Source organism: Meles meles, chromosome 2 (genome assembly GCF_922984935.1).
Source record: "Meles meles chromosome 2, mMelMel3.1 paternal haplotype, whole genome shotgun sequence".
In the NCBI taxonomy this organism is placed as follows: Eukaryota; Metazoa; Chordata; class Mammalia; order Carnivora; family Mustelidae; genus Meles; species Meles meles.
In genome coordinates this window covers 102,412,746-102,427,140 of record NC_060067.1, presented here as the reverse complement: position 1 = coordinate 102,427,140, position 14,395 = coordinate 102,412,746, and the positions used below count along the sequence as shown (strand labels likewise).

At 47.0% G+C, this 14,395-nt stretch overlaps 1 protein-coding gene across 4 annotated transcripts in view; it reads right to left on the bottom strand.

Annotated features, from left to right (window-relative positions):
* LEF1 (lymphoid enhancer binding factor 1) overlaps window positions 1-9,105 on the bottom strand; it is a 117,091-nt gene extending 107,986 nt beyond the window's left edge. For all 4 annotated transcript variants that reach the window (XM_045997886.1, XM_045997885.1, XM_045997888.1 and 1 more), the window contains exons 1-3: window positions 8,889-9,105; window positions 6,341-6,407; window positions 4,802-4,935 (exon numbers count right to left, since the gene is read on the bottom strand). In XM_045997886.1, coding sequence (XP_045853842.1) covers window positions 4,802-4,935; window positions 6,341-6,407; window positions 8,889-9,104 — 417 coding nt within the window. In that variant the 5' untranslated portion in view covers window position 9,105. The remainder of the gene's footprint in view (window positions 1-4,801; window positions 4,936-6,340; window positions 6,408-8,888) is intronic.
* Window positions 9,106-14,395: the final 5,290 nt, after the last annotated feature.

Below are 14,395 nucleotides of genomic sequence, written 5' to 3'. Positions count from 1 at the left end.
GAACTGAGATGCTCAAAACAATTAAAGATCCCCTGAAACATCTTAAGAGCAACGTCTACTAAAAATAAGGGAAAAGGGAAAGATGAAATACAAGAATCTTCCTTTCCCACCTAAAAACCCATCCGCAGAAAGAGCACAAAGAAACAAACACAATGAAGTCAGCAGCAGGGTGCTGACCAGGTGTTATTGCGGTCGCGGTGACCCAGCCAGGACGTTTGCTGTAGCTTCCTGCATGGAGGCTGCTGCTCTGCCCTCCCTTTGCGTCGGAAGAGAAATGACATGTTTCTCCAAGGTGTTAAAAACTCGGGTTGCCTAAAGGACAGATGTAAGTTTGACACCTAAGATTAATAACCACAGCGTATTAGGCCAATGGGAACTTTCACTATGTTGAAGCCAGACAAACTTCCTGCTCACACAGTATTCAGGCACCCAAGTGCCAGGACCCAGTGGGGGTAACAAACTATTTTTTTCTCTTCATACTTTACCATTGGCCAACAGGGACTGCCATAAATAAGACTCACAGAAAGAAAGGCTTGGGAGTATGCTTTTAATAAATTCTCTGGGGTCCTTGCTCTGAAATATTTAACAAGCTTCGGCATCTTCTTACTTTCTATGAAAATTACCAACTCAAGCCAAGGTTCACTGTGTTTTAGGAACTGACACCAAATGTGTTATGATTATAGGTGCTTTCTTCTTAGGCCTGCTTTATCTGAACTAAGAATTCTTATTTAAAATTCTGTGAGACACTCAGAAGATTTCTGGTATAAACACACCTCTAAGAATTCCAGTTCTGAAAGATGTAATTAGCCAACTAAAATTTCCCTTCAGAAGGAAAAAAAGTTGGATTGGCAAAGGTGTTTTGGTTCTCTTGAGTAGATAATACTGTACTTAGGTTACAGGTAAAAGCTGTGCAAGCATACCTAAGTCAGTGTTTGTCTAAAGCAGAGCAAAAGCATACAGAATCGTTAAAGTGAGCTACCAACATTAACATTTCTGTGCATGCCAACTGGCCCTAGCTGCATATAGCTGAATTTATATACAGTTACATACAAATGGAAGATTCTTTGTGAGGAAGCCTGGCGGTCCCTCCCCCACCCCCAGATGTTTTTCTAGTTTTTAACACCTGCAGGCAGCAGATGCAGTAAACAAGCAGTTGTTTGTAATGCAAATTTAAGTAACCCGGATTCCTCCTGGCTGCTCCCACCTTAAGCTCAAACACAAATGGTCACGCCGCTCCTGACACCCTAAAGGAAAACTTATCACTGAGGATGTCAGTTACACAAACACTGAATTCTGCAAAGGACGGAGTTAAAGAGCAAAAAGGCACAAGCATGGTTAGTAAGGGTGCATAAGAGAGGCTGCCTTCCGGTTAAAGTGTTGGATCTCAGACACATTAAAAACAGCTGTTGGGTATTAAAAACCAAAGACTGCCACTCACTTCGGTTGGACCCTTAAAAAGAAAAATGGACATAACTTTGTGGTTAAAAACTGAAAAGCTTCCATAATTGTGCAAACTGCAGAATATCACAAGAAAATGTGCCTAAAATAAATATGTCCTAAAATGTAACAGAATAAACCAAAGCAGCAGATAACAGGGTAAGGTAACTGCTTCCTGACCACACCCCTTTCCTCCACTCTACACCCACCAACATTTATTCTGGCCACAAATTTTTCCTAAACAATGAATGACTGTTCAATTCACCAACCTCAAAATTTTAATATATGTACTAACAATAAATACCTTCTATCAGAATTTCAAAATGCTTAGTATTGGGGGAGGGAGGAGGTGGCTGGAGAGACCTAAAGCAGAAAATGCTGATTTAAAGAAGAGATGCTTAATTTTCAAGATGTTTAGGGATAATATATGAATACCGGTAGATTTTTATTACATTGACTTTTAATAAATTGCTTTGAAAGGAGAATTGGCTGAACTAAGGAATAAGTTATTAAGTATTAACTGTGTTTATAGCTGAAAAGTGTTTAAGATTGTTTTAGGGGCTTGGGTGGCTCAGTTGGTTAAGCAACGGGCCTTCCGCTCAGGTCATGATCCCAGAGTCCTGCATGGGGCTCCCAGCTCCATGGGGAGTCTGCTTCTCCCTCTGATCTTCTCCCCTCTCAGGCTCTCTCTCTCACCCTCTCTCCCTCAAATAAATAAATATATAAAAATCTTGGGGGGGAAAAAAAGATCGTTTTAGGGGTTATTTTCTATTGTTACCAAGTCAGAGACTATAATTTAGATTTGTCAGAAATATTATCTGTTGTTCTCAAGTCTTTCAACAGAAATCTTCAATTATTCCTAACCTAAAACATATTTTCCTCCTCACCATTAAGAAAAACAACAACAACAAAATAGCCCAACTATAAAAGTATCTGAGATGTTTGCATATTTAGTTCAACAAATATAAAAATCTACAAATTTTAAAACTCAGAAGCATTTATTTGGGGGTGGTCCCTAAATATTAAACTGTATTCGCTTTGATTAGTTAATTACTTTTTATGCAGGAGATTCATATGCACCACACAGATATCTCTATCATTAAATATCTGAAAAGCCTTTTAAAATAAAATGTGAAAATTGTATTTCCTATAACAACCGTGGTAAGATCTCCAAGATCACCATTTAAACTACTATATGAGGGGCGCCTGGGTGGCTCAGTGGGTTAAACCCTCTGCCTTCGGCTGGGGTCATGATTTCGGGGTCCTGGGATTGAGCCCCTGCATAGGGCTCTCTGCTCAGCAGGGAGCCTGCTTCCTCCTCTCTCTCTGCCTGCCTCTCTGCCTACTTGTGATAAATAAGTAAAATCTTTAAAAAAAAAATAAATAAACTACTATATGAAAATCAGAACTATCTCATTCCCTACTTGAAAGTTCAAATATCGTTTTGAAATTTATGGAAAAATAATTACAGGAACTTCTAAATCATAGTGCTCACACAAAGTGGTTGTATTTCACATGCCTATCATTCTTTTTTTTTTTAATATTTTATTTATTTGACAGAGAGAAATCACAACTAGATAGAGAGGCAGGCAGAGAGAGGAGGAAGCAGGCTCCCTGCAGAGCAGAGAGGAGCCTGACTGGGGCTCAATCCCAGGACTCCGGGATCATGACCTGAGCTGAAGGCAGAGGCTTTAACCCACTGAGCCATCCAGGCGCCCCTCACATGCCTATCATTCTAACTGAAGACTACAAATAATCACGCAAATACTCTTGTTCATAATTGAGTCCTCTCTGCTACTTTGGTGAATCTTTTAGATCCCAGATTCTGCTCATTGAGGTATTAACACAGTATTTTCCCCAGATGTTTGTGACTTTTTTTTTCCACTTAGCATAAGCACTGCGCTAATAAGGCAAAGACCATAGGTTCCATTTTCACAGTCCTGGATTTGTCTCCCTAAGGGGTCAGTCAGACTGAAACCCTAATCCCCAAGACCCTGCAGACATCCATGTTCTTCACTGGGAGTTAGGTGGTAGAAGGAGAAAAAGGCTGACACAGGGTTAAATATATTGATGGGTCAGTGAAAATCCATCACTACCACAGGAGGGATGTCTGTCAGAGAGAACTTTATCACCCATACATTTCACATTCATATACTATGTAAGTTACCCTTTAGACGTCTTCCTACTATATAAATGATATTTCCACTTCTCAAGAGAAATATCATCAAATAACATATCTGAAATTCTTCACAGTGCTAAACATTTCAATGATGCAGTTATGTTGCCACCGCATTTTTAGAACTTTAAAAGTTAACTGAGCCATGAAATAAAAAGAACGATTTTCATTAGGGTTATCTTCAAGTGATATTTTCTCAACAATTAACAATGAAGTAAAAACAACTCATCCCCACCTCCCCTCAACTGATTTTTTTTAATCTTTTTTTTTAAGATTTTATTTATATATTTGACAGACAGAGATCACAAGTAGGCAGAGAGGCAGGCAGAGAGTGAAGGGGGGCAGGGAAGCAGGCTCCCTGCTAGGTAGAGAGCCCAACACGGGACTCGATCCCAGGACCCTGAGATCATGACCTGAGCCCGAAGGCAGAGGCTTAACCCACTGAGCCACCCAGGTGCCCGCCCTCAACTGATTTTTTAATAAGATTTACTTATTTGTGAGAGAGAGAGAGAGAGAGAGAGAGAAAGCAGGGGGAGGAACAGAGGGAAAGGAAGAGAGAGAGTCCCAAGAAGTTTCCAGACTAAGCCTAGAGCCCTGACTTGGGGCTCCATCTCAGACCCTGAGATCATGACCTGAACTGAAACCAACACTCAGTCTCTTAACAGACTGAGCCACCCAGGCGCTGCCTGCCCCCCCAGCAACTGATTTTCAAAAAACATCATGTAATACAATAAAACAAGACAGGGTCTTAAAAGCTGAAGTAACATTCTAAATTCAGGCCCAGATAAGGTCAAGTAGTTCTGATTCTAGATAACTAGTGAGCAGTGAAAGCTATATAGTACTTAGGTAACTGAAAAATTAAATCAATTTTTTCCTCTCATCAGCATCAACAGCACAATACTCATAAGAGCATAAATTTGTTGATTTAACTTCCCTTGATTTCATGATAACTGGCAATCTGTTATTTATTTATATTAACCAATAAGCCTAAAGCTAAGTCCCAAGTGTAAGATCTCAAAGGTGGCACTCTTTTAAGGCAGCCATTCCTCACAGCAGGTCTTGTTTAGTAATGACTGGTCACATATAATGAAACTATTTCCGATGTGTTTTCAAAAACAACTATTTTGCGAAAATACAAATTAACTTGCATTTCTGAAAATAATTTGCCATCATCAGCGTGTTACTCACTGTTCTTGGGATGGGTGGAGAAAGAGATCCATTTGACATGTATGGGTCATTATTCATATTTGGCATCATTATGTACCCGGAATAACTTGAGTAGGAGGGTCCCTTACTGTAGAGGCCTCCATCTGGATGCTTTCCTGGGAGAATCCAAATAACAATCAATGATGCATTGCGTTCCTTTTTATATCACCGTATTTTTCATTTGAAAATCTAATCAGACCTTACATAAAAGATTTGTTTACAAAATACTGTAACTGAATTATTATGCTCTATTTTAGATTGACAGTATTTATTCTCTTAAATGGCTTAGCAGTGAAACACATGTTTCAAAAACATGTGGTTCAATTTACTTCCACTACTGACTAGTGTTTTTACAAAAATAAGTGTTATTCATCTAACTTAATTAGTTCTAAAACTAACAAACTGGACCAAGAAATACAGACACATGAAAGAACACACACAAACCTAAAGCCATATTATAAACATATTGGGCCATCTAGCTATACACACACACATAAGTACTTACACACCTGAAGTTATGCTCCACCTTATCAGCAAACTCAAAAATTCTACCTGTGCTTCTAGATTTAACTGAGGGAAAGAGTTGTATCTAGTATATATGGGCAACTACCCAAATTTATGAAGGATTAACTCCAGGAGACTTAATTTTACATACTACACCATTCTGCCAAAGACATTTGTGTGTTTAATATGTACCTTTCTTCTCTTTAATCTGTATAACTACTTTGTAGCTCAGAAGGAAATCTGATATTATAGTTCCCTTCCCCTCTTCTCCTGGCTGACATATTGTATGTATCAACACTTCATTCTGGTCAAGCCAATTATAAGTAAAGAGAACAGAAATGCAGACTATTTGACAAGAAAACCCTACAGATTATCTGATTATTTTAAAGTCACAGAGAGCTCTAGTTCAATCTAAAAAATATATGGAATTTTTAAAGTTTTGAGCAAGAATTAGGTATGGGGACAAAGTCTGTCATTTTCCATGTGCAAAATTCCTATTTTAAGAATAGAGTTTTATATTTTTACAAATTAGATTGATTTACTGAGTCATATTTAGTCTGTGCATTCACTCCCTGCTTTCTCACTATAATAAGAAACAGCAATTTAACAAATGAAAATCCACTTGAAACTATTCTGTTGGAAAATAAATTGGTGTAGACTGTCATTCTGGAACAACGCAGAAAAAAAATACTAAAGGTCTAAGCAAACATGAACTTGGGTTAAAATAAGGAAAAGAGTAAAACTTATTACAGACATTTCCTCTTCCACATAAAATCTGGAAGCCAACTAAAATCCAAAGGCCCCTAACTCATTCAAAGGCAGTTTTAAAATCATGTAAATATACATGAGAAACAGGCAGTAAGTTTCCTGGGTCTTCTTTCCCATTTTGTTAAAGTAGTGGGCACACTCTTATCACATCTGGTCCCCATTTCTTGGACTCAAAAACCACAAATATACCTAAAGTCACAAATTGCACATATTAAGCGACAAACTTGGGAGGTTGAATTAGTGTCTTACCGTCATCAGGGTGTTCTCTGGCCTTGTCGTGGTAGGACTCCTGAGAAGTTTGTGCTTGTCTGGCCACCTAACAGCAAGAATCCCCATCCCCGAAAGAAAGAAAATCAACTTTGAGTTTGTGACTAAGTGTGTGTCTGCTGGCACAGGACCGGATGCAACTCAATTTACCTATTTTATCAATCTAAGAGGGGTAGGCTAGGGTTGAGAACCTGAAAATCTTTTGCTTTTTCTTTTCAACACATATTTTTGAGTGATTATTATGTACCCAGGACTAGGAAGCATAAAGAAGAATAATAACAAAACCAGTAACAGTATAGTAAATTTGAGAAAGATCCACATGTTGCTCTGAGTGCTAGTTGCTACAATGTATCAAGGCTACTTCTGTACCTAGTATGATAGGAGTTTGATTTAATGAGGTTCATTATTTTGCTAGCTTCTTTAAACCACTGTTCATGGTCAATCAGAGCTGATTAAAGTCGGGAAGAAATACCACTTTGCTATCACTATAAAGACATTTTAAATAAAAAACTAGGACCTCACATTTAGGGGTCTCAAGGCAACTGTTCCAAGCCAGTCCCAGCAGAAGACCCCCTCTTTATAACCTACCATGGCTGGCTGAGCCCAAGGTGACAAAAAAAAAGAAAAAAAAAAGAACTATTTTGTGGTTAAAGGGAGGAAAATTTGAGAGTTGGGTTATAAACATCTAAAAGGTAGCCCAGCTAATATCAGTTCTGGTAACCACCATCCACCCAGATTCAACCACGTGCAAATCAGTGGTATTACCCATTCACTATCTTCCCCGGTCTGCCTCATGCCCACTTACACCTTGGCAAAGATTCACAAAGCCCTAATCATCCCTGGGTTCTACGCTTCAAGCTGCAGTACCCTTCTTCCAGAGCAAAAACGAAAAATGTGAAGTGGGTGGCAAATTTATTTATGGACTAAGGAAGGACAAGCAAAATGAGCAGAAAGAACAAGAGACTGCTCTGCAAATTTAAGAGTTTGGCCTCTAAGTAAGTGTTTTGGATGTTACTCGGTTCCTTGGACATATGTCCTCCAGGTAACCTCCTCCCCCCAATACATATTCACAAACCTTTCAAGTAAGTGTGGGTGCACCCTTGCCCCCTTCAAATTGGCAGGTTCGGATGAAAGATTCGGGGATAACAAACAACCGCGTGTATCTCCTTAGAACCCAGGCCCCCAGCCTTCCAAATGCGTACTCACCCCGGCCATTGGTATAAAGAAGGTAACTCTGAGGTGTTCTTAAACATGTTGTTTAAAACCCAAAATGTCCCCGCCCCCAAAACCACACGCTTTCTTTTTGGGGGTAGAAGGATGCCATTTAAGGGAAAAGGGTATACCCTCCAAGTTTCTTTGGAGGGAAAAAGCGTTGGTGAAATCGTTTGAATGTCAGGACTTTTCTACCGGATTTCCTCCAAAGCGCTTCCCAGTTGTTAAACGAGGGTGGCCAGTGGAGTGTCGGGTATCAGGGTCCACCCGCCCACCCCACCCCCCTCTCTGAAACTCTCCACCGCCAGAAATAGCCCTTCCGCGCGGTCCTGCTTGCGGCTTTCTCTCGCAAGCACGCACGTGTCTCTATTTACTCTACTTGGGTTACCTGCGCTATCGCCCGCAGCTGGCCAGGAGATCAGATAAAGCGCTTTCCATCCTCCCCTGAGTGGGTGCCCTAGCTTCCGCCACATCTCGACTCTGACTTGCCTTTCTTCTACAAAGATTTGAGGCCTGATCCGGGCCCACACTTACCCCAAATATAAGCGCTTTTTTACTTTGCCGGGTTTGGAGAAAACTAGCGTTGCTGGCGGTACCGGGAGCTCCCCCACCCAGCTACGCCCGGGGGTAAGGGTGGCTCAGCTCCCTGCGCCCACGGCTCCCAGAAGCCCGCCGGGCGCTGGGACCCCGGCAGCCGCAGAGACACAGGCGCGCGCCCCCTGGGCCAGCCGGCTCCGCGCGATCCCCGCTCCGCGGCGGTTGGGACCGCCCCGCCTGTCCCCGGCCCACGCCCGCCTCCCCTTCCTCTCAGCCAGCGGCTCTGCTCATCTCTACCTAAGCCTCTGGTGGTTTAACGCACTTTTGCAGAGACATCTACCGCGAGAGATAACGGGTGCACTTTGTTTTCCGTTCCACGGAAGAACTTCTCAGTGTCGGTTCAGACATCCTGGCTTTAATGCGTCGCACCCTCTCAACCCCACTAAAAAGTCCGCAGGCGAAACGTTATGGGTTAAGGGCAGCTTCTCCGACCCACAAACAATTTAGTTATCGAACCTCAGAACTGATCCACTCAGAATAACCTTCCCTGCACATTCCACCTCCCACTGACACCAACACACGCGCCAGGACACACACACGCGCACACACAGGAAGAATGTTGACCAGGGGCCCATCCAACCCTCCCACCCCACCCCCACCCCAGCAAACGGGGGACCTCCTCGAGACCCGTCAGTCGAGGCTCTCCGGCGCCTTCCCTCCTTCTCTGCTCTTCCCCGGGACCCGCCACGCCTCTCGGACCTCCGGGCAGCGGCCCGCTCACCTCGTGTCCGTTGCTGGCCGGGATAATTTCAGACTCGTTAACCAAGGAGGACTTGATGTCGGCTAAGTCGCCTTCCTCTTCGGGATGACTGATTTCTGCGAAGATTTTCTCCTTCTGAGGATCGCCCTCATCTTTGAAGGGGATCATCTCGTCGGTGGCGCAGAGTTCCGGGTCTCCCCCGCCGCCGCCGCCGCCGGCCCCGGAGAGTTGGGGCATCCCGACCACTCTGTAATCTCCGCTCCGCTGGAGGAGCACCCGAGGCGACAGCAGGAAAGACAGGGGGTCAACGACAGAGGGAGGAGGAAAAGGAGAACTGGAAGGATGTGTGAGGGAGAAGAGCAGGCGGAAACCGGGCCGGCGCCCCGCGGCCCGAGCAGCTGTGGCGGTGCCCGAGCCCCGGCAGCCGCCCGCGCCTTCCCGCTCCGCGGAGATCGGCGCCGGCGCCCGCCCTCGAGGCCGAAGGGCACCGGGCTGCTAAGGCCGCCGCAGCCGGCGCCTCTGGGGGCGTCTGAGCGGCGTGGCGCGCGCTAGGCTAGGCTGCCCCGGCGGCCACCCCACGCCCCCAGCGTCTCCAGGGTCTGCGCACGGAGGACGCCGGTTCCGTAGGAGGCAAGACTCTCCCAAGTGCAGAGGGTCCGTTGGCGCGTCTCTACGCAAACCTCTCCACCCTAGCTTGCCCGGTGGCCGATTTGGGAGTTTGTTTTCCGAGAAAGGAAGCAAGCTGGGCAAAAGGCTCCGTTTGCCCCAGCAGAGAAGGTGCAAGGAGAATCAGAAAATAACGAAATGTCCACTTCCTGGAGGGTTAAAAAAAAAAAAATTTAAAGAGCCACCCGGGTTGAGATGTCCGTTTTAGAGCTTCTTATTTCCTTCCCTTCCGCTTCAGTGTTCCTTCTCCAGGCGCATTTAATCTACTGGAGGAGGAGAAGGTGGGGGAGGAGGAGGAGGGAAGAGAAAGAGAAGTTTGCCAAGAATAAAGTTTGTGCCGGCGAGCGCTGGGAATCGGCAGTGGAGGGTACGGCGGGGTCTCGGGGAGTCACAGCTGGGGCCTCGGACCCAAATGCTTCTGCGGGGAGCTCGAGCCGACACACACACACAGCCCGACCCCTCTTTGTTCCCGGCTCGAGTTTCTCAGCCTGGCGCTCTGGCTCGCCGCTCTCCACGCCTTCGCCGGGCCGCTCTGTCAAAGCAAAGAGCTGCACCCTTCGGGTTCGCCTGGCCGAAGGGAAGGAGGGGGAGTGCCCCGAGCTTGCCCGCTTCGGAGGCTCCGGCGCGTCCCGGCTCCTCCGACCGTGAGTGCTCAGCCCAGGTCCCTCCTCCGCACCCTGCCCCGCAGGTGAGCGGCTGCGCCTCCCCACCGCTTCTCCTCCTCCCGCGCCTCGCTGGCGCTGAAAAGCTACCCACTTGCGTCGCTTCTCCTCCCCCTCCCCTCCCCCGCCTCCAGCTCTCCTTGGCCGCCCGCTGCGGGGGGGGCGGCGGCGAGAAGGAGGTGGTGATTGAGGACTTTTTTTCCTTTTCCCAGAGCCTGTAGGACGAGTCCTAGTGGGCTGTGTGTGTGTGTGCGCGCGCGCCCCCGCGCGCGCGCGCGCCTAGAGGAAAGGATCAAGCAACTCGCTGAGAGAAGGAAGAACCCGGCGCTTCCTGTATCCCACGGAGAAGCACCCTTTGCCCGTGTGAAATTGACAAGAAACTCTGCGGGAATGGTTTAACTTCATCATCTAAGTATCTCTTCTCCTGTACTCCCCACACCTTCTTCTGCCAGTCTCTACCCCCCGCTTCCCGCCTCCCTCTCTCTCTCTCCCTCCCTTCCTTTGGCAGGGCAAAGAAGATGAAAGAGAAGCCGCCGCAGCTGTGATCGACACCACATTGATAGATGCTCTGACAGAGCGGATGAGGCGGGAATTGGGGACAGAGAGAAGGAAAAGGGGAAAATATAACAGAGATTGCTTAACTAAGAAAACGGAAATAAGAAGGACAAGTAAGAGAGTTGTGGCTTTCCTAAAATATAATGTCAAAGGACAAGGGAGCATATGCTAGCAAAAATTAAATCTCCAGTCTTACTGAGAAAAATAGGACAAAGAAGACAAAACTGAAGACTGGATCTTAATTACTGCCTTCTTAAACAAGATCTCTTTCTGTACATCCTCACCATGGGATGTACAGAGAAAGTTGCTCTAGGTCTCTCGTGGATTTTAGGAGGTATACACCACAATGTATGGGAACCTCATGGAGAATGAAAACTCAACCTAAGGAGGGAGAGAGAGAGAGAAGGCAAAAGGACCCAGGAGAGGGATGCCAGTAGAGGGAGGGAGGACCAAGTAGTTTCTGGCACCTCAGACTATGCACTCAAAGGGACCCTTGAAGATGCAAATCTGAATCCAACCTCAAAAATTCGTCAGCCTCTACCATCTCTTTGATGCATTTTGTACACGGACAGGACTTTTAAGGAGATGCTTTGTGAAAGTTACAGTATAAGGAAGCTGAAGTTTGAAAACACATTACATTTTGTTCCTTGGCTCTCAAACCCCCTCAGTTAAAAATCCAGGCAAAATTATTATACCTAATACACTAGCCATCTGTAAAACCTCAGAACAGTAAACAAGAGGCAGGAAAAATGTGTCTCCATCTACCTTAAATTGAAAAATAAGGAAAACTCTGCATAATCAGATTTTAACTCTATTTTATAGGAATAGTTATGCAAGGATCCCTCTTTTCCTAAGGAAAACATTGCACGCTGCTGGGCATTACATAAGTTAACCTTAACAGTGCTCCCAGTGAGCACTTAACACTTCAGGTAGGGATGGGAAATCCACTAAAAAGCAACATTAAAAACTATGAGTTGGTCACATACAGCATGGTCAGTTGTCACTAATATTCTATTTGGGAGATTGAAGCAAAATTAAGGATCTGGTGATGGAAGCCAGGAAGAGTAAAACATTAAATACACTTTCAATAGCGGACAAATGTAAAGCCTTAGAGAAGAAAAGCAAAAAGAATATTCTGCTACAATGTGTCTATAAGACAATACTAAAAAGATTTGAAAGAAACCAATTTTTATTGGTGGCAGTAGTCAACTTCCCTTGAAGTTATGCACCAATGTGAATGTAAAGTACTAGTGATGTGAACATGTAGCTATGTAAGATATTAAGACCCTCTGTTCTAAGAAAAAAAAATGGGAAAGGAAAGTCAGACCTCCCATAAATGTGCCAATTTGGCTGATAGGAAAAGAACTGAGAAATGCAGTTTCACCAAAGTAACCAGAGTGGTGGTTCCTTTTCATCAAAATGTTAAGGGGGCGGATGGGGAGGGGGGGCAGGAGACACAGAATTGCCAGCGAATATTTTCTGGAAGCCAAAAAGAGATTAAATGACAGCTCCTACATCGCCCTGTTGAAGTGTTACAACTAATTCGAATCCCATTTTCTCCTTCATGTTAATTATCTGGACTCCCAGAGTCTTTTGGAACTCAGCTCCAGGTGTCCTGGAGATTAGGAGCTCGAGAAGATGGGAAATTGCGAATAATAACTAGTAGGAACTGTTCACGGGAAGGGCGGAGGGTGGGTGGCTATGTTTGGTATTTTTCGGTAACCCTCTCCTGTGGAAACACTGTTTTTAACGAAATCACCAGCGCTTTGCTCTGTTTCTGTGGCGGTTTGTCCTCCTCGTGGCGTGCGGGAATTGACTGTCCCCAGCTTTGTTGCAAATCTTGAGACGCGCTGAACTTAAAGGGGGCTTTAAGAGGCGAGAAAACATTCACCCAAGTTTATTTAGAACTTTGGGAAGAAGGTTGACATTTCCACGTGAGGTCTGCTTTTACCAGGGTTGAGAGGGAGGGGGGTTGGGAAATAGGGGCACTCGGGAGGGGTGAAGTAACCCCGGGAAGACGACGTTCCTTCTTCTCTGACAGGTTCGGAGATGTTCCAGGCAAAGGCAACTCTGTCGCCGGGAGGTCTTTTCGAAGTCGTGTGGGGGCTGCTATTACAAATGCAGCCGCCTCTTTGGGTGCACAGTCCGGGATGTGGTGGGCGCGGCGCGGGAGAAACGCCGCTGCCCGCCGCCCCCTTCGCTCGGATGTAGAGGCGGGTTGTTCGTGTGAACTCGAGCGAACGACTGGAGGTTGGCTGTTACAGGTTCACTCCTTCAGGATGTGGGTTTCAGGGGGCGTTTTGATGTGATTTAATTCCGACCGTGAAACAATTGCTAGGGGCTGGCTGGATTGCTGTTGGTTTTTCCCCTCTTGGTGGCTTTGGTTGGTTTGGGTTTAGTTTGCGAGCAAACAGTGACTTGTTTTATATCAACATTTTTCTCAGTGCCGGGCGCCGTCGCCGGCGCTGCGCGTGGGGGACAAGGCGCCCACCCTAGCCGGAACCGACGTGGGGGTGGGGGAGCGGAGACCAGCCTCGCAGTCCGCAGGGTACCCAGCCCCCCGCGAGTGCGGGCAGGGGACCGAGGAGAATGACCCCACCCCAAGCAGAGACCCCTCCCCCCAGCGGTTTTGCTGCCAAGTCGACTAGGCTACAGACACTCAAGTGAGTCCTTAATTACAGGGAGGAGAGAAAAGCGCCGTGCCCTTCAGAGCCCTCTCCGCCCCCTCGGTCCTAACCACCCCCCACCCCCACCCTGACTCCGGGTCTTCCCCTTTGTGTGGCCTGGACTCTCCTCCAGCTACAACTTTGGTGGGATCCCAAAGGGAGGAGGTGGCGGGGGCCTACGCAAGAGGATGCTGGAAGAGAGAGCAAGAAGGATGAAGAACTAGGAAAACGAATGATGTTGACTGCGGAGACGGTTGGAACTCCGACACCCTCGACTTCCCACCCCAGCTCGCCAGGAGACTAAAGCTGTGGCACCTTCAGTTTAACGGACTTCGCAGAAAGGAGAAGGGGGGTGGGAGTGGCGAGGTAAATGGCAGTTTGTGTCCCAGGGGTTCTTCCCCCTCTTCTTGCCCCCTTCTAAGACAAATAAACTCAAGCCCCTCCTTGCCGGGGTAACAGAACTCGTAGCACCGTGAAAATGTCGTTCCCCAATTCCGCCGCGTGCAGACTCCGGGTTCCCGCGGGGCAGGAGCCCGTTGGCATCCGCGGCTCTGCACAGCCTCGCGAGGTCCGCCCACGGAGACCCCGCGGCCGCCAGCCCCTCCAGCCCTCCGGGGCTTCCCTCGTGCGGGTGCCGGCCGAGCTCGGCGTCCGCGGCTCGCTGGTTGGGGACCCGAGGCGCGCCCGTCCGGGGGGCCGTGTCCTCGCCCCAAGGCCCGCGAAGGAGGGCCACATCCCAACCCGTCTGGGACCGGCCGAGTTTCTGTCAACCGGGAAGCGAGGGCCCCATCCCGGGGTCTCCCACACCCGAGAGCAGTCAAGCCGGGGTGATCGCGGACAGGAACGCGGGGACGAAGGACACGTTCGGGGGAGCCGAATGGGCCAGAAAGAGCCCCGCCACGCGCCCTCACGGCTGGGCTCCGCGACTGGAACCTCTGTCAACCCTCCCTCCCCCCGCCACGGGGACCCGGACTCCGGG